Here is a 21,090-nt window from a genome sequence, read left to right as displayed (position 1 = left end):
ATTGCATCAAGGCTCCTTTCCCCTCCCCCACATTCCCGCTCTCCTGCTCTTTCACGCAATTTAATCTCACGTTTCTCTCCTCTTAAGGTGGAAATACTGATCATTGTCACCCCCCTCTGATTTATTGATAACACTGATTCACAGACCCTACAACACACCGGATACTTAAGTTACTTCATAACACACAGATGGAAGCGGTGATGCTTTTGTCTCTTTTTCATTGTTTTTAACAAATGGAAGATGTTTTAGTTTTTTTGTACAGTTAATTGAGAGAATACAGATGTCACATGTAAATGAAGAAGACACTTCCACGGTCCAACACACACATACGAGCATTCACACACACACACACACACACACACACACACACACACACACACACACACATTCACACCATGGCATCTCAGCAGCAGATTTAGAGACTTTTTAATCAGAAAATCTTTTTTCGCTCATTCAGCACTTCATGTCGGGACGGATGAGCCACTGAAAGGCTGACAGACAGGCACAGAAAGAGGGAAGATATCGCGACTACGCTGGACACTCACAGGACGAGACGGCACAAAGGCTGGGGGGGGGGGGGGGGAGAGAGAGAGAGGGGAGAGTCGGCGAGGTAGAGTCGGGAAAAAGCAGAGCGGAGGGGGATCGTGTGATGCGACTGCGTGGGCGTCTTTCAGTTCTTCTCCCATCTAATCTTTGGTCCGTTCGTCCGAGGGCTTTAAAAAAAACGGTTGGTGTGTGTGTACTTTATGTAGTGTGTGTGTGTGTTGATGTTAGGGGGTGACCTTGGTGGTGTGGTGGGGGGGGGGGCGGTGGGGGTTCAGCTCTCATCAGATGACACTTTCAAACAGAAGCGTGCTCTTGGTTCCCGCCACCGGCAGCAGCTGGGCCTCGCTCTCCGGTGCCAGGTACTCCAGGTGGTGTCGGCCCCACACCGGGGTGGTCAGGTGCTGCCACCGCTGCACGGAGAGGAGACAGGGGGGGGGGGGGGGGGGGGCTTCATTAATGAGTGACGAGGAAATCATGCAAAGCAGAGATGAGGGAGGGCAGTATCCGAGGAGACGCTTTTGTAAAACAGATACAAAAAAGACAACGTGCGCGCGGCCGTGCACGGCTGCATACTGACCTCCCGCAAAGATCCTTTGCAGCGCAGCAGCTTGTAGAGGACGGTGACGGGGATGCAGAGCATGGAGGACAGGGCCATGACCCAGCCGAGCACTTCGCCCCACAGGGGGTACGTGTACGAGCTGTTGTAGGTCAGCGGCTTGTAGTTCACCACGTGGAACATAAACACTGCCTGGATACACAGAACCACTGGTCAGCTGGTTGCAAACATGTGGGAAACAAACAAAAGAAAAGAAACGACGCACAACTCACCACACAGACGGACGGCGTGATGTAGGACCAGCACCACTTCATGTAGGGCAGCGGCTGATAGCCGATCATACGAGCCACGTCGTCCATGAAGCGGTCTGCGCCTGACACAAACCACATAAAGGACGTCGTGACTCATTGTGCAGCGAAATGCAGTTGAAGCCACATTTGCAACACGACAAACAAAAACAATATTTAGCATTTTTAAATTGTCATCAGGAGTTTGTGTTGTTTGTATTGTGATTGACCCTTTGCTAAGACCCGCCCCCTCGAACGCAGACTAGCCAATCACATCGTAGCATCAATTAAAGCTCCGACCAGGGTACGTTAGTCGAGCTAACATTAGCAGAGGACGCTAGCACATCATTAACCACTGTTAGCACTGCTCTGCTACGCTAGCTTACTGAATATATTGTAATGGTTTGTAACAGTGAATAAAGAGGGACAGTATCATTGTCTTCTGTCTGGTTCTCCAGGTGATGTGGTGGTTCACTTCTACTCTGTGATCTGTAGCTTTAGCTTCCATCTTTATCTTTTTAAACCTGTTTTCACTGATGAATCAGTTTAACATCCTGGATTTATCCTAAAAACATATATTGTCGACTCTTACGTCTGCTTCTCTCTGAAATCGCCTTTTTTCAATAAGATAATTCACATGTATTCAGAGTGCAGTTAGTGACAGTGTGGGCTCCGCGGTGACGTGGCGGGGGGGGGGGGCTTAGCGAAAGGTCAGCCGTGCGGTATTGTCTCACCATAGACCCATGCAATCACCACACACTCCCAGAAGGCCTGCCACAGCAGAGTGATGCCGCTGGCCGAGTAGTAGTCAAACAGCTGGAAGACATACATCCCTCCCTGACGGAAAACAGAGAGAGCAGTCTGCATCAGGACCATCCTGTTAATACTTCATGTGTGACCCATTTCCTGCTTCGTCCCCGTTCACGGTGTCCCGTGTCTTAACTACGCGTTAGCTACACATCAGGGCCGGGTTATCTCACAAAACACATTCAAACAATCTCACGCTCCGGTGAGAGACTTCCATGTCGTATTCTAAATCAGTATTCAGTTCGTTGTGTTTTTAATCTGCCGACTGCGAGTCCCTAAAATAATTCTGAAGAGTCAAAACCAAAAAAACGAGCTCCGAAACCCTCCGTGTACCTCGGTGACCATGGACATGTCGATCAGGAAGCAGATGAAGCAGCAGATGGCCGCCACCACCTCTCGCCGCAGGGAGCCCAGGGCAGATTTAGGCGGCAGCATGTCCATTATTCCTGTTATCAAACCCTCTACGCCCACGAACGAGAGAGAGAGAGAGAGAGAGAGAGAGAGAGAGAGAGAGAGAGAGGTTAAATCTGATCTGCTTCTGTGAACATGTGCAGGTGTGATATCTGCATTGTTATTCAAAAATGTAATATGTGCACGTAACCCGAGTGAGTCTTCTTGGTGGCAAAAATATGGAGGAGAGCATCGATCCGACTTCATCAGTACCGATACGATACCAGTGTTTATTCAATAAGCTGCAGGCCTCGCTGTGTTTTAAAGCCAATAAAAAGGTTTTTTTTCCTCATTTTTGTCTTGTAAATTTGACCTTTTCATCTCATAAATTCACAACTTTAATCTTGAGTTGTTCCTCTGAATATCATCACCTCCCCCGGCTCCGTAATTTACCTACAATGCACCGTTTCAGGCTTAATTTAAATATAACTTTTTTTAACTTGGTAAAGAAAAAGGTAACAAATAAATACACAGATGTAGGTAGACATTTACTGAACTGTTAATTATTATTAAAATACTAAAAATAATATACTAAAAAAAGAAAATACAAAAAATGAACAGGAATCTCAGGAATCAAACCTTTTCAATGCAACATGATATAATGTATATCGTCAACAAAAACCTGAATCGAACAGATCGCCTGATATCAGACGTCTAGAAGAGTAAGAATGTTTACGTCTTTACAGAATCACATTTCAACCCTCCACAAACAGCTGAGAGGAGAACAGCTGAGAGGAGAACAGCTGTGCGGCTATTTTTATACACCTTTTACCAGAAATGTCGCACATGAACAGGCAGGAAAAAGAGATAGAGAGAAGGAGAGAGAGAGAGAGAGAGAGACGGGTGGAGAGAATGGAAAGTGAGAGGACATGAATGGGTCGGAGAGCAGACAGACGCTCTCTGTGTGAAACAAGACAGAAGCTCATTGACAAAACCCCTGAGCTGTAAGACAATGCATGTAGGCACCGGCTAAGAAATGCTGAAACTAGACGTGACGAGTCTCAACTGTTGAGTGTGAGAAGAATTCAGAGAGCGAGAGAGAGAGAGAGAGAGAGGGAGGGAAAGAAATGTAGAAGAACGATCTAATCTAGATGAACTGCTACAGGAATGAAAACGACAAGCACATATAGGATATAGCTCGGTATTACCTGGCTGTCGAGGCCCAGGATGAGCAGCATGAAGAAGAAAAGTGCAGCCCAGAGCGGCGCCAGAGGCATCAGCGTCACAGCCTTGGGGTACGCTATGAAGGCCAGACCCGGACCTGCAGGTTCAGACAGAAGCATTAGGTTTCAAGGGCTTTTACCGTCAGTACTCATTAGTGGTGCAACGGATCACAAAGCTCACGGCCTGTGTATATATATATATACTGTATATATATATATATAAAACTTTTAGATATACCGATAATAATTGTTGAGCATTGATGATCCATATTAACAGATACAGATGCCCTTACTCATACTCATTGCACTGTGTTTTAGTGAAGCCTGTATTCTTCTTACCGCTCTCCGCCACCTTACTGATGTCCACGCCTTGCTCAGCAGCCATGAAGCCCAGCACAGAAAACACCACGAAGCCTGCGAAGAAACTGGTTCCGCTGTTGATCATGGCCAGCAAGAACGCATCTCTACAGAGAAACAGAAACAGAGAGAGAGAAAATTACTGCATGTCTCCCGTCACAATGCAGTTTACCTCCACGTCTCTGCAAAATATCACTTCATCATTTTATCCTGTTACACATTTGTGTGAAATTGTCATAATTAGCATGTGATTTCTTGAGTTGTGGGGTCACAGTGACCTTTGACCACCAAATTCAAATCATCCTTGAGTTAAGGTGGATTGTGCCAAATAAAGAGATTTTAACGACCGTGGTGGAGTTCCTTTATAGACTAACGTGAAGTCACGTGACCGTGGTGGAGTTCCTTTATAGACTAACGTGAAGTCACGTGACCGTGGTGGAGTTCCTTTATAGACTAACGTGAAGTCACGTGACCGTGGTGGAGTTCCTTTATAGACTAACATGAAGTCACGTGACCGTGGTGGAGTTCCTTTATAGACTAACATGAAGTCACGTGACCGTGGTGGAGTTCCTTTATAGACTGACGTGAAGTCACGTGACCGTGGTGGAGTTCCTTTATAGACTAAAGTGAAGTCACGTGACCGTGGTGGAGTTCCTTTATAGACTAACGTGAAGTCACGTGACCGTGGTGGAGTTCCTTTATAGACTAACGTGAAGTCACGTGACCGTGGTGGAGTTCCTTTATAGACTAACGTGAAGTCACGTGACCGTGGTGGAGTTCCTTTATAGACTAACGTGAAGTCACGTGACCGTGGTGGAGTTCCTTTATAGACTAACGTGAAGTCACGTGACCGTGGTTGAGTTCCTTTATAGACTAACGTGAAGTCACGTGACCGTGGTGGAGTTCCTTTATAGACTAACGTGAAGTCACGTGACCGTGGTGGAGTTCCTTCATAGACTAACGTGAAGTCACGTGATCGTGGTGGAGTTCCTTTATAGACTAACGTGAAGTCACGTGACCGTGGTGGAGTTCCTTTATAGACTAACGTGAAGTCACGTGACCGTGGTGGAGTTCCTTTATAGACTAACGTGAAGTCACGTGACCGTGGTGGAGTTCCTTTATAGACTAACGTGAAGTCACGTGACCGTGGTGGAGTTCCTTTATAGACTAACGTGAAGTCACGTGACCGTGGTGGAGTTCCTTTATAGACTAACGTGAAGTCACGTGACCGTGGTGGAGTTCCTTTATAGACTAACGTGAAGTCACGTGACCGTGGTGGAGTTCCTTCATAGACTAACGTGAAGTCACGTGACCGTGGTGGAGTTCCTTTATAGACTAACGTGAAGTCACGTGACCGTGGTGGAGTTCCTTTATAGACTAACGTGAAGTCACGTGACCGTGGTGGAGTTCCTTTATAGACTAACGTGAAGTCACGTGACCGTGGTGGAGTTCCTTTATAGACTAACGTGAAGTCACGTGACCGTGGTGGAGTTCCTTCATAGACTAACGTGAAGTCACGTGACCGTGGTGGAGTTCCTTTATAGACTAACGTGAAGTCACGTGACCGTGGTGGAGTTCCTTTATAGACTAACGTGAAGTCACGTGACCGTGGTGGAGTTCCTTTATAGACTAACGTGAAGTCACGTGACCGTGGTGGAGTTCCTTTATAGACTAACGTGAAGTCACGTGACCGTGGTGGAGTTCCTTTATAGACTAACGTGAAGTCACGTGACCGTGGTGGAGTTCCTTCATAGACTAACGTGAAGTCACGTGACCGTGGTGGAGTTCCTTTATAGACTAACGTGAAGTCACGTGACCGTGGTGGAGTTCATTTATAGACTAACGTGAAGTCACGTGACCGTGGTGGAGTTCCTTTATAGACTAACGTGAAGTCACGTGACCGTGGTGGAGTTCATTTATAGACTAACGTGAAGTCACGTGACCGTGGTGGAGTTCCTTTATAGACTAACGTGAAGTCACGTGACCGTGGTGGAGTTCCTTTATAGACTAACGTGAAGTCACGTGACCGTGGTGGAGTTCCTTTATAGACTAACGTGAAGTCACGTGACCGTGGTGGAGTTCCTTTATAGACTAACGTGAAGTCACGTGACCGTGGTTGAGTTCCTTTATAGACTAACGTGAAGTCACGTGACCGTGGTGGAGTTCCTTTATAGACTAACGTGAAGTCACGTGACCGTGGTGGAGTTCCTTCATAGACTAACGTGAAGTCACGTGATCGTGGTGGAGTTCCTTTATAGACTAACGTGAAGTCACGTGACCGTGGTGGAGTTCCTTTATAGACTAACGTGAAGTCACGTGACCGTGGTGGAGTTCATTTATAGACTAACGTGAAGTCACGTGACCGTGGTGGAGTTCCTTTATAGACTAACGTGAAGTCACGTGACCGTGGTGGAGTTCCTTTATAGACTAACGTGAAGTCACGTGACCGTGGTGGAGTTCCTTTATAGACTAACGTGAAGTCACGTGACCGTGGTGGAGTTCCTTTATAGACTAACGTGAAGTCACGTGACCGTGGTGGAGTTCCTTCATAGACTAACGTGAAGTCACGTGACCGTGGTGGAGTTCCTTTATAGACTAACGTGAAGTCACGTGACCGTGGTGGAGTTCCTTTATAGACTAACGTGAAGTCACGTGACCGTGGTGGAGTTCCTTTATAGACTAACGTGAAGTCACGTGACCGTGGTGGAGTTCCTTTATAGACTAACGTGAAGTCACGTGACCGTGGTGGAGTTCCTTCATAGCCTAACGTGAAGTCACTTGACCGTGGTGGAGTTCCTTTATAGACTAACGTGAAGTCACGTGACCGTGGTGGAGTTCCTTTATAGACTAACGTGAAGTCACGTGACCGTGGTGGAGTTCCTTTATAGACTAACGTGAAGTCACGTGACCGTGGTGGAGGTCCTTTATAGACTAACGTGAAGTCACGTGACCGTGGTGGAGTTCCTTTATAGACTAACGTGAAGTCACGTGACCGTGGTGGAGTTCCTTTATAGACTAACGTGAAGTCACGTGACCGTGGTGGAGTTCCTTTATAGACTAACGTGAAGTCACGTGACCGTGGTGGAGTTCCTTTATAGACTAACGTGAAGTCACGTGACCGTGGTGGAGTTCCTTTATAGACTAACGTGAAGTCACGTGACCGTGGTGGAGTTCCTTTATAGACTAACGTGAAGTCATGTGACCGTGGTGGAGTTCCTTTATAGACTAACGTGAAGTCACGTGACCGTGGTGGAGTTCCTTCATAGACTAACGTGAAGTCATGTGACCGTAGTGGAGTTCCTTTATAGACTAAGGTGAAGTCACGTGACCGTGGTGGAGTTCCTTTATAGACTAACGTGAAGTCACGTGACCGTGGTGGAGTTCCTCTATAGACTAACGTGAACGCTTTTACTTTACACTTCAAACATCATAAAAGTGGAGTTCATTTGTGAAGATTATCTTGCTGAACAAAACCTTTAAATATCATAAAACAGATTATTTTCTGCAATAATCCAAAATCCAATAAAATAAATATTATATAGAATATAGAAATATTATAAAACGCTCCAACATGAGGCTGACGTGAAGCACTCAAGACGAGACTGGACGGCGAGTAGAGGATCAATAGCAATCTCCCTGAAAGCTTCTGTCGTCTCTGTACTTTGCCGATTGGTCTGTCAAGTCTGAGAGCAGAGAGAGTGAAAGCTAAACCTCTATGGACTTCTTGCTATTCCATACAGAAATACATCTAATATTATAAAAAAACATTCATGTACTTCTCATGTAAGCATGAGGGTGAACAACGTCTCTGGTTATCCGCTCAGCACAGCGAGGCATGACCTTCTGTTTATCCTGACTACTGAAGTTTAGCTGGCAACGATATGAGGAATGTATAAACAGCAGTGTGGTTATTGTGACACTGCAGCAGCTGTGTTGAGCAGCAACCTCCACTCTATAAAAGAAGAACGCTCATGGATGAGAATAACCAAAACAAGTGAGAGCCGGCCGCAATTATTAAACAAAAGACTATAGGTCAAAAGCCCTTTGAGGCTGAAACACTTACTGTTAGAACATTACCACTAGTGGGGCGAAAAATCTGTTTATCTACTGTGAAATGGGGAATTTATAGGACACTCCAGACCGTCGGGTCCGGCTCTACACAGCCGGACCTGGTCCAAGAGAGTTTAGTTCGTACGACGTGATGTCTGTCCACGTCGGAAAATCAATAAAGTGTTGATACCCGATCTGAAACTAGCAAACTCAAAGGTGGAATTAAAAGCAGGCCGACGTAGAGAAGGTTTAAAATACGGGGATAACGGAACATATTCTTGAATGTCGGATAATCAGTTTCCGGAAAAATTACAGAAATGGTCGGACACAGAGACCCATAATCTAACGTCGGACAGGTGTGTGAGGAGCAGGTGTCAACCATCGGTATTGAAAAGTGAAAAGTGTCTTAAAGCTGCATTCTCTCTAATGTCCACCAGGGGGCGACTCCTCTGGTTGTATAGAAGTCTATGAGAAAATGACTCTACTTCTCTCTTGATTTATTACCTCAGTAAACATTGTAAACATGAGTTTATGGTCTCAATCTCTAGTTTCAAGTCTTCTAGTATTCTGGCCCTGAAGGTATACTTCAGGTTACTTCTGCAACATTACTGCGCTGTTATGTACATTTTACCAACTGGGTCAACAACTACCGGATGTTATTGTTCTGACGTTTGGCCTGTAACATTCTGACATGCAGCATTAACATTGGCTAATGTTAGCACATTAGCATGCTTAGCATTAATACCGCTAATCTATCAAGAATTCTTGGCCATCCCTCTCGTGGTTCTGGAGCAAAGTCTTTTGGATTCATACAGCTCCACTGCTAGCATGGCTAAAAAAAACCAAGATAAGCTTTTGTGGTTTGGAAGCAAGTTAAAAAAGACCCAAATTTGTCCTATACATCGGCATCTGCGGGCATGTTTGTTTACACACCCCCCCCCCCCCCAAACTATTCCTAGGCTACTCCAAGTATGTGTGTGTGAGAAACAGAGCCGAGCCGACATACCTCAGGATCTGAACTCATCTTTAAACTTCCAATTAAGGTCAAGGCAGAGGAAAACAGGAGGCTCCTCCTATTATGGGCATTTCAAATATGCAAGTGCAAAACAATTATAATTCTGCAGTGGGGCTAACTCTTCTGTGAGGGCCTTGATATGTTTACATATTGACTGTGCTCATGCCCAACCATCAGTGAGGCCAGCTGTTGATAAAAAACAGATCCATTCAGGATCTAACGGATCCTTTATTACATCAGTTCATCTCTACAGCCTCACAGAACAACTGCATGAAGATAAAATAGAGCTTGTTGCATATTTTCAGGGCTTAATGACGCTGTGCTTCTTCCTGGCAACACGTGCACTTTCTATTTTGATAATGCAGGGAGATCACTTTACTGTACATATGAAATGTGAGTGGGGTGCTTGGAAAAGTCCCCGCGCCTATTTATCGTGATTCCATTCAGAGAGTGTATTCAGAGCTAACGGTTGTTCCTGTTGGTAAATAATGTATAACTTTTCTAATATTTTATTTTGTAATGAACCCAATGAACCGGAAACTGTCAAACAACAGGTATGATGAAGAAAGATGGGAGTTAATATCAGGACTAATTGATGGAAAACAAAAGATGACTATCGGGGAATCTGCTCGTAAAGACGTCATGGAAAGTACGCAATCTTCTAATTAATTACTTAAGAGGCGTTTTTTTTCTCTTTCCTGTTAATCTAATGCTCCACGGTCCAGTAGGGGGCAGTAATGCACCAATGAGACGTCATTAAAGCTTAAATGAGTAACATGGTGGAATTAGCACGCTAGCTAGCCAACTAGTAACCAGTAGCGTTAGCATGAAAACACGCTGGAACATCTTTATGTTTGTTTGTATTCTTCCTAGATTGATATTTTTCATTTCTTCTTATGGTTTTGTTACTATATTTATACTTCACATTTCTTTTTATATTTACTCTCTTTTATGGAGCCAAAAAGCATTTCACACGATTGTACTTGGATCACCGAAGTGAAAACAAACATCTTGAATCTCGAATGGCGGCTTTAGCAAGTTAATGTTAGCTAGCTAGCTAGCTAGCTAGCCTCTAAATGATAAAAAACTAAACAACTTGATGCTTCATCTTCACACTCTTGTCACAGTGTAAGAAGGCACATTGCTATCTCATGAACTCTGATTCACCAGACGTTGGAATGGGCTGACAGTCACAGAGAGGAGAAAACAGACTTGTGCTGTGATTGTGAAGCTACACAGTGTTTACTGAACACGTTAAAACTGTAGACGCTGTGTGAAGAGGAGGACGTTAATATTCTTTTATTTCATGACGTAGATGAGTCCCAAACTAATTTGAAACAGTAGATGGTGTTTTGAGCCATTTACAACCATGAAAATTGTATAACTCTGGTGAGAAATGTCAACATTAACACCAGCATTGATGCGTTTCATCACAGCACAGTCATATCAGTTTAAAACAACATGTTTAATTAAGTGTGCAGTTTTTAGGAGAAGATGAACTGATCTTTGGTACTTTGTTTGTTTCTAGTCCACGAGTTCTGGCTGACGGGGGTGTTGGTGTTGGCCTCCCTCCAGCGCCAGTGTGTGTCTGGTTTTGTGTTGTGTGTGTAAACTCACTGGTAACAGTTGTTATGGAAGCGGTTGTAGCTGCCCAGCGCGGTCAGGGCGCCCAGTCCGATGGCATAGGAGAAGAAAATCTGAGTGCCCGCATCGATCCACACCTATCGCAGACGGAAAATAAGTTGTTTACAATCTCTTGACCGGAGTTGACACACAATGTTTTCTTTACTCCACAAAATGTACCTGCGCCTCTCCGAGTTTGGACCAGTCTGGTTTCAGGTAGTAAACAATCCCGTCCAAAGCTCCGGGGAGAGTGACGCCGTGGGCCAAGAGAACCACCAGAACCAGGTAGGGGAACAGTGCTGTGAAGTAAACCACCTGGAGAAAGACGGAACGAGGGAGCGGTGAAGCGCACCTCTCAACACAGCGGGGGAACAATTTGTCAAAGTAAACTTGGGGGTGAGGAGGGGTGAAGTTTGAGTGCTATGCATTAAAACTTGAATTAAGTGAAAGCAGTAAAAACCCTTAACACAGTCAAAACTCCTCACATTACATGTAAGTAGGTACATAAAAAGATGCAGTTATAATTTAAACAGGCTAGTTGGTAACAGTTCAGTGCTTATCAACATCAGCTACAGTCAAATGTTTCAATGTAACTGCACCCAAGTATGTTTTTATCACTTTGATTAAGCAATTACCTGCTTTGCAAATACTCAAGTCTTAAGTAGAAGCCCATTAGGTCCCTCCTGTAGTAGATGTGTAATGGGCCCTGTCATGTTACTTTGAAGAAAAGGTAGCCTGTAAATGGAAAGCCAGACAATTTGTAAACCTCCTGCAATAGCAGGGGTTTGTGGCAAACCTTTCCACAAGGTAGTCTTTGTCAAGTTATGCTGAGAAAGTCGCCCCCCCCCCCCCCCCCCCATCCCCCCACCCACCACCCCCCCATCCCGCTGCTACCTAACAGAAGAACCCCGTCCCGGCTAAATCAGCATGGCAGTGAGAAGGGCACAAATATTTGCCTTTATCTCGGGCGAAACACGGGCAGAAAAGCCCCTTTCAAAGCCCTCCAAACGTCTACATGGTGGAAAGTTACTAATCGGCTTACAGCTGGCTGGCTGCTTCAAATCTCCTTCGTTATTTATTCCCCCCCCCTCGCTCTGTGAGCTTTGGCTACTCTGGAGACACAAGTATGCAAACACAGACATCTCCATATGCTACACTCGTTATCCCGACGCATTAGAGCACGCGGCTTTTAAAAAGAGCGTTGGAGCATCATCTGTTTTATCCCACTGACTAGCATTATGTAACGGCATTAAGATAATGAGATTATAGCCCCGACTGAAAGATTAAGCTGCACGTAAACATAAATACACGTGAGGGAGAAAAGCTACACAAATTAGCAAACATTCAAAAAAAAAAAAGAAAGAAGGAAATACACGTGTTTATATTTGTGCGGATATGCGCTTCAGTCTAGACGCTGATCCGAAAGCTGATTTTGGGGTCAAAAGGACCAAAAACAAATCTTGCAGTTATGTAAACCTGTAGCATGAAGCTATGCCCTCGATAAGCCCCCCGGACGGACGGACAGATTCTGTTTTCACGCAGCGCGCTAAACGCATCAAAAAGCATAAAATATGAATCGGCAAGTCCACACACCCAAAAAACAGTGAAATGAAACATTGATCGCACAGTCAGAAAACGCTTTACCTTGCCAGTGGATTTGACTCCTTTCCACATGCAGAAGTACACAATGATCCAGGTGATGATGAGACACAGCACCATCTCGTAGCTGATGTCTCCGGGCTCGTGCAGCCCGCTGGACAGCCGCAGCACTTTACGCCTAGAAGGAAGAACACGAGAGGTCCATCAGACACGAGAGGTCCATCAGACACACGAGGTCCATCAGACACGAGAGGTCCATCAGACACACGAGGTCCATCAGACACACGAGGTCCATCAGACACGAGAGGTCCATCAGACACACGAGGTCCATCAGACACACGAGGTCCATCAGACACACGAGGTCCATCAGACACATGTCTCACAGACGAGGCCTCGTTCCATAAACCAGGAGAAGAGTGTGTGTCAAAGAGCATTTTACTGCTATATTCACATCTCCTTATATTAGTGGTGCAGTGGATCAATCAGCACAAAAGACAGTGATGCTAGTTAAATGTCTTTGTTTTATTTCTTACTGTCATCTGTTTATGTTACTTCTGTTGTTTCTGTTTTTACCATGTAAAGTGCCTTTGAGTACCTTTTAAAGTACTATACAAATAAAATGTGTTATTATCATTACTAGTGGTGCGTTACACCGCTACCTTATATTATAAATACTATCACATCACGTTGCTTTATGTGTTGTTAAAAACATATTGTCACGTACTTTATAAAAGAGACGGAGTGAACGCGTTGAAGAGGAGGCTCTCTTTGTTTCCTCTCATCAGTAAAACAAACACAGCAGCCTTCCGCGTTAGATTAAACGTTATAAATAGATAACAATTCAAAAGGTGTGCTGCGGCTATAAAGGTTAAAGGTGCATAACACGAGATCTGTTGCCTCTCAAAGCTAACGGCGCTAACGGTACGAAATACAGCGAACACACTGCCGGACGGTTGTGTGAAACAAAGCAAAGAGGAGCTGTGATAACAACACACAGAGGCACAAAGACTCTTTACACACATTACAGTTGTAATGTCATACGCTGCTCCTTTAAATAAAAAACTGTGGAAAATATTCTACAAATGTATTTTGCGACCCTCATAACCCCCCCGTCTTTGAGAACGACTGCTTAGTTAACATCGACTTTTATAGCTTTTTTTTAAATGGCAGATTGACGCAAGGAAAACTAAATATACGACCAGTTGTTTTTCTAACTGACATAAACGATAAATCCCTACGGCCTCCAGGCAAGATGATAAAATGTGTTTTGGTAAAGACGGCCGACGCGCTGCCGGACTCAAACCCCCGGACGATGCAGAACATACTCCCAGAACTCGATGACCGGGGAGCGCATGCCCTCGGCCTCCGGGCAGCTTCCGTTGAGGAGCAGCTGGATTGAAGACAGGTTCAACGGGGGCGTGGAGGAGAGGAGGTTGGCGGGAGAGGAGGAGGAGGAGGAGGAGGAGGAGGAGGAGGAGGAGGAGGTGAAGCTGCGGTTGTAGCAGGCGCGCCGGAAGTCCTGCGTGCAGTTGGGGGTGTTCCAGGGGTGGCCACAGGTGGCCCAGGGCAGCTGGTTGGTGAAGGAGTGGAAGAGAAAGTAGAGGCCCCACACCAGGATCATGATGTAGTAGGTGTTACAGAAGAACACGATCACCATGGAGGCCAAGCCCAGACCTGAGAGAGGAGGAGCCAGAGGAGACGCGTTAATAAGGCCCGAGCAGACCGAGCTACGGACGTTAGCCGCTCTGCTATCGCTACTGTCTTAGTCGTGGAGTAAGACGTCCTCGTCTGCAGTGATCTTTTGTTGCTGAGCACCCTCAACGTCTTAAGTTGGAAAAAACTCAACTTAAAGCAGAAAAGCACCTGACTTTATCAGCGTTTCTTTCTCATTGTGGGGACTATACGACTTTACCGACCAACAGCAGGAGGCTAATTAGTTTTCATTAATTTAAACTCCACTATTAACTATACGGAATCCTACAGTTCAGGGTTAGGGTTACGCTAACGTCAAAGAAGACGCAGCAAGCCCGCACGAGATGTAGCACTCTTAACATCCGATGTTATATGAAAAGATAAATGCGTCGTCAGCGCGTCAGACGGCGGTACCTTTGAAGAGGGGCGCGATGTTCCAGGCTGAGACCCCTCCCTGCTTCATAAACTGGCCCAGTGCGATCTCCAGGAAGAAGACCGGGATGCCTCCGATGAACACGATCAGCAGGTAGGGGATCAGGAAAACCCCTGAAAACACAGAACACACACACACACACACACGTATTCGTCACGAGATGATATCCCACAATGCAATGCAAGTAGTGACGGCAACGCTCATGCCAGACTGTGGCACGTCGCTAACGCTTCAATGCAAGTGAAAGATTTCCCTTCAGCTCGCCGCAACATATCTTTATATTTAGTTCATGTCTCCAACCGGCAAAGAGGCTCTCGGGTGAAGTGACCGTTCAGTGCGTCCGAAATGATGATTTGAGCCCATCCAAGCTGACATTGGGCGAAGTGAGGGGTCGCCAGACCATCACAGGTCTGACGCATAGAGAGAGAGAGACAACCATCCACGCCTACGGGGCAATTTAGAGTCTTCAATCAACCAAAGCTGCGTCTTTGGACTGTGGGAGGAACTGCTGAGGTGTGCTGCTGCAGTAACATTAGGCTTTCTGAAGGTGCTCTGGTGCAGCAGCTTTAACTCACTCTTATCTTTGAAGTAGAAGAACCAGGCTCATTAACTTTGTCCCGCTTTGGAAAAGGACAAGTTGTTTGAAGTTGTTTAAGGACACGAGCTGCGCAAACACGGCTCGTACTAATCGAGCACTCGACACAACAAGGAACGGTCGACAGGAGGAGGAAGCAATACGGGGAGGAAGCAATACAGGGAGGAGGGCAGACAAGGCCGCAGATAAGAGACCCACTGGACGTGTAATCGGGGCATTGTCTCCGTGTCCTTCAAGTGTTTGGATGTTGATAAGTGAGTCCTTGAAAAGGACAATCAAAACGTTGGGACAGGAAGGAGTTAATAGTCCCGATAGAGACATCCTGGACCGGTCTCCTCTGGATTAGAACGAGCCGTCAATTCATAATCTCATTTTTGGATCGTCGTCGGGAATACGCAGCGAACAACGACAGCGATTCTTGTGGTGTTGAATGACTGAGAATAAGTGGGTGATGAAGCTGCCACGGCGAGCAGATGGGAGGGAGTCACATGACGCACAGCCGTGACGCAGAGTGGAGAGAGAGGAGAAGGAGAGAAAAAAGGAGGGAAAGATGGGGGATAGAGGAGCGTCATCAAATGACTCGGGCACTCGATGGACGACTCGCCGAGTCGCTCTCTGAGAGCTGCAGCCTTATAAGGACACATTCATTCATATATATGAGAGAGAGAGAGAGAGAGAGAGAGGGAGAGAGAGAGAGAAATGCTTGCACTGACATTACCCCCCCCCCCGACATATTGGCTCCGCATCCTTAAAGTGGCTTAAGTAAATCCCCCCAATCATAACCGGACCGGACACATCGGGCCCAGAACCTGAGTCACGTTAACAGATTATTAATCCAACGTTCACAGTGACGTATTCATGCACCTCCTTATCGGCAAGAGAGAGAGAGAGAGAGAGAGAGAGAGAGAGAGAGAGAGAGAGAGAGAGAGAGAGAGAGAGAGAGAGAGAGAGAGAGAGAGAGAGAGAGAGAACCTTTTGTATGCGACATGAGTGCAGGAGCTCAGTGGTGGGGGAGGAAAAAGGGGGGGTAGACTGTGTGAGGCCATTGTTATACGATATACCAGAAGGTGGGTATCAGAGCCACGGGTCACAAGACACACACACACACACACACACACAGTTGCAGTTTCATTTTGGTGAAATCCCCTCGTAAAAATAAAACAAATAACAGAAAAGTGGGCGGGGCATAGATAAGAGAAGTCAAGGCCAAACGCTGCAGGTTACTTTTGGACAAGTTGTTGAAAAGAAGAAGGAGGGAACGCTGTGTGTGTGTGTGTGTGTGTGTGTGTGTGTGTGTGTGTGTGTGTGTGTGTGTGTGTGTGTGTGTGTGTGTGTGTGTGTGTGTGGGATGGGGGGTGGAGAGACGCACAATAAATAACCTTATATGCCAGAGAGGGGCGGTCTCTGTGCAGCAACCAGAGGCCGTGATACATAAAGTGAAACCACGCGGGAGGTCTACGTGCGCTCAGACACGCAGGACCGACCTTTTGTTTCCTCCGCTTCCCTCTGAGAGTCAGCAGGCTCCAAGCTGAGACAGTGGGGCTTAAACTCAAGAGGGAATGAATGAATGAATGAATGAATTAATTAATATCTTTTTCTATATCTACATTTTCTTTCTGTAAAGTCTTGACCTTGTCTTCACTCTATCTTTAAATCTTTAACTTGCCACCGATTAATCACACTTCCTCATGTGACAGCGCTGAAGGAGTCAGAGTGATTTTAGTTGAGTTCAGCTCCGCTTTCGACACAATCGCTGCCGTTAACACTGGTGGTCTACGAGTCCCCCCCTCTCTTAGTGGACCGAGGACCTCCAGACCCCCGAGCTGTTGGGATCAGCAGGAGCACACAAAGGAAGAGGTTTGAACCCCCTCCTGAGGTGACCCTCAGGGCTCTGAGCTCAGCCCGCCTCTGTTCATGCAGAGCCATGACTGCTTCTCCCGGCATGTAGGAATGTGGATCATTATGTTTGTCAGTGTATTACCGTCACACAGGGCTGTCTGATGGTAACATAAAGCGGCGACAATATTCTAAATACAGCGTACACTAAAACGGATGTTGATATTTTTAGGTGGGCCTTGCTGTTAGTTTACTGCTTTGCTCTCGTGTTATTTACTTCTGCACATTTCTCCAAACTGGGTTCGTGCCCACCGCCATCTACAATCGGTAACTCCACAGACTGAATATAAGAAGTGGACGTAGTCGTCGTGACCCATTGGATTGTGGACGTTTTGGCCGTCGCCATCTTGTTGGTTTTTGCAACCAGTGAACAGGAAGTGACCACATCTGGACTGAGGAGGAGCGACGTAGAGACGCCGTATACGTCTCTGGTAGAGACCTGTCAATCACCTTGTAGCCCCGCCCTAAAGCATCCCCTGCTAAATTATGGACCATCATTTACTAAATGAACATCATGCTGCATTGAAGAAGACTTGAAACTAGAGATTGAGACCATAAAGTCATGTTTACAATGTTTACTGAGGTAATAAATCAAGAGAGAAGTAGAGTCATTTTCTCATAGACTTCTATACAACCAGAGGAGTCGCCCCCTGGTGGACACTAGAGAGAATGCAGCTTTAAGACGCTTCTTCACACTGACTACAGATAGGTTCCTCATACAACTTCAAAACACCCAAACTATCCCTTTAAGCTGGTGTTAACCACAGAGTATATTTTAGGCATCTAACCAAAAAACGTCAAGACGAGGGAACCTGAAGTGCATAAAATGTGACCTCACTTCCTGGTTTTAGGACTCATTCCTGCAGCACTCTATGGGCGTAGAGATTTTAAAAATGTGTGTGTGTGTGTGTGTGTGTGCATACACTCACCTCCTCCGTTCTTGTAGCACAGGTAAGGGAACCGCCACACGTTGCCCAGCCCGACAGCGAAGCCCACGCAGGACATGATGAAGTCCATCTGCCGGGTCCAGGTCTCCCTCTCCACCACCGGCACCGGCACAGCCACGGTCACGGCCCCGTCCTGGGTCTGCGGAGGGCCGGCACCTCCGCCCTCGTCGCACCCGGTGTCGGGGATCGCTCCGGGCACGGGCACCAGGGGGCGGGCCGACCCGCCGCCGCCCCCCCCCTCCTCCTCTGACAGGTTCCCTGCCTCCAGCTGGGGGAGACTGATTTCACCTGGATGCACGAGGGAAACAGAAAACCAGAGAAGAAGACAGCAGAGATCAGCAGCACGAATACAAAAAAAGATTCACATTCTCATCACAGAGGACTGCAGATGATATTTATTACACATTCACAACAGCGCTGGAGACGGAGGAAGAACAGTCTCTGCAAATGAAAACATGTTTCACACACCTCCGCTAAGCTGAAACACATCTCACTATTTATGCTTTTTTTGTGTGTAAACTGCGTTCACACAATTAGCATTCGGGCTAAAATCGTGCTGCACTTGTGTTGTCATCACTTAAGCCCCTCCCCCCCATCGATGATGTGATTAGTGTGCTGCGGTACAAAACACAGCAGAGGGACGCTTCAAGGTGCATCTCCACGCTTTCATTTTCTCTATATCACACACACACACGCACACACACACACACACGCGCACACAGATCATGTGAAACACCAATATAAGAAAAAGGCAACGTGTCGCTTCATTAGTGCCATTATACGACATCCAGCCTCAGTCACTGCGTGCCGCTGGATGCAAAGCGAGGCAGCTGAATCCAGATCAGAGCAGTTTGAGGTGTGTGTGTGTGTGTGTGGGGGGGGGGGGGGGGGGGGGGGTAAGTGATGTCAGCATCTACGGAGCAAAACTTCATCAGAGGACACCGGCGGTTTGAGGAACATCTACACATGTGATTATTACACATGAACAGATTTCCTTTGTAGCTGTTTTTTGTGAGTGTTTATATGAATAGCTGCCTCTGCTTTACAATCAGACTGATGAGTCAGCTCATTTCACTAAGCGATGATGCTGTCATGATGCTGATGTAAATATTTGGCCATGATTGGTTGGAGGAACAAGTGTCCTGTGTTTCAGCACCTTATTATCAGCTTCAACATGAAGTTTGGTTGAGTCAGCGCTACAGCTGAATAGAGTAAAATAAATAATAGATCAGCATGAAGCTTCACCAGCTGATCACTGACAGTAACATGATTACTTTTTGTGTTTCATGTTTTCTTTTTGAAATGTTCTGTTTGGCAAATGAAGCATTATCTTATTAAATGTGTGCTTATCTTCATACATTTCCAGAACAGAAATGTGAACATTGGATGAAGTCAGGTTCAAAACTCGTGTTTCATATTAGAGTCAAAGGTTCTCACAGAGGGGATTATAGATATCTCTCTATATCACATGTGAGTGATGTGTGAACTAACCTCTGTGTGAACCTTCAGCACATAGAGAGGAATGAACGTGTAACGTTTGGTGTGTGTAAGAGCTGCTGAAGATTTATCATCAGAGTCTGAGAACAAACTCATTGAGAGAAAACGTCCTTTAAAGAGACGTTTAGTTCATTACAGACATTTAGAGACTCTACAGGTGAAGAGTCAACACATGAACTCATAGATATCACCATGAAGCTTCACCACTTCATCACTCACATTAAGAGGAGGAGTTACTGTGTTACAAGTCTTCTGAAATGTTATGTTTAAATATGCAAATGAGGCATTATGTAATGGTAACTTTTGGTGAATTTTGCAGAAATCTACAGACGTAGATACATAAAGTAGTAAAATAAAAATCTGAATGTTTATTTAAGATGCTTTCTCTCCTCTAGTCTGACAGAAGACGTGTTATGAAAGCATCTCTAAGTTGACCAGAGCATCAATAAATGTCCTGACCTCTTTAAGTGTGTGTGTGTGTGTATATATATACACACACACTCACACTGTGGTGATGAACACAGACTGAGGTTATTTAAGAGTCTGCTCTCATTCACAGAGAATAAAGTCAAAGCTGTGATCCAATAACTCATCAGCACGTGGTTCTGTTGTAGCTGATGATTTCAAAATCATATGGTGTAATAAATAGATATGCTGACACACACACGCACACACACACACACACACACACACACACACACACACACACACACACACACACTCACTCACCTTGGTTATTCTCTTCCAACTCTGGTGACATTGTTGTTGAGCAAGCAGCACGCGATGAATCGTATTCTTTATTTTCTATTTTTATTTGTTTTTTGAAAAAAAGCAAAAAGCTGGCTGGTGGCTGCAGCTGAAGTTTGATGGATGTGGCTTTTTTTTCCCCCGGCTAACGACGCACCCCGGCGGGCTCAGAGAGAGGCAGCACTCGGTAGAAGCTCCAGCTGCCTCTTTTATATTCTGTTTCTTATCTACTTCAAAAAAAATCTTCGAGGTCGCAGTTTTTTTTGTGTGTGTTCGAAACCCTTTTAGCTCGGCCAAGAGATTTGGGGGAGAAAAAAAAAACGTCACAAAAGCAACCGTCAGTCAGTTCAGCCGTTGACAAAGGGAGAATCAAAAGCAGTCGACGAAGCACTTGAAGGTAAGCCTGAAGAATCTCATGGATGACGGTTAAATGGAAATGATACTGCGCCTTGGAGGTGAAGATCTCTCTGTGGGTATTTCAACAACCCAAAAAAAAAAGAACCAGTCCTCTGATCAGACGTCCGTGGAGGTGTACATGATGCTGCGAGTTCGACGGTCTGGGAAAGTGTCGATGCTCCGCTCCTCGGTCGGCTCTCTGTGACGGACGCTCTACCAACCGGCTGCTCTGATTGGCTGGATTGCGCAGCACAAGTGCGCACAGCATCAGCAGCACCGCTCTGTGGAGAAAGGAGTCACAAGGATGTTTTTTTTTGTTACCCTGCATACGTCCTTGACCTGTAAAATATAAAGAATACAAAAATCATGCTAATAATGACTGCACATTAGACTTAGAACTGTTTCTGTGGTCATTATATTATTATAAAATCAGT

General features: G+C 45.8%; 1 protein-coding gene across 1 annotated transcript; it reads right to left on the bottom strand.

Moving 5' to 3' along the window:
• Nucleotides 1–32: 32 nt before the first annotated feature.
• LOC306701278 (sodium- and chloride-dependent creatine transporter 1) lies at nucleotides 33–20,801 on the bottom strand. The gene is made up of 14 exons (XM_079166538.1): nucleotides 20,243–20,801; nucleotides 17,999–18,304; nucleotides 14,560–14,691; nucleotides 13,779–14,127; nucleotides 12,499–12,631; nucleotides 11,035–11,169; nucleotides 10,849–10,952; nucleotides 4,149–4,273; nucleotides 3,796–3,907; nucleotides 2,530–2,671; nucleotides 2,124–2,226; nucleotides 1,375–1,475; nucleotides 1,124–1,294; nucleotides 33–956 (listed from the first exon to the last, which is right to left on the bottom strand). The coding sequence occupies exons 1-14, from the start codon at nucleotides 20,271–20,273 to the stop codon at nucleotides 828–830; spliced, it is 2,073 nt and encodes a 690-aa protein (XP_079022664.1). The 5' UTR covers nucleotides 20,274–20,801; the 3' UTR covers nucleotides 33–827.
• Between the last annotated feature and the right edge of the window lie 289 nt (nucleotides 20,802–21,090).

Source organism: Pholis gunnellus (assembly GCF_910591455.1).
Source record: "Pholis gunnellus genome assembly, chromosome: 2".
NCBI lineage: Eukaryota > Metazoa > Chordata > Actinopteri > Perciformes > Pholidae > Pholis > Pholis gunnellus.
Note: the sequence above shows the minus strand (reverse complement) of the source record. Positions and strands in the feature narration are given on the sequence as shown.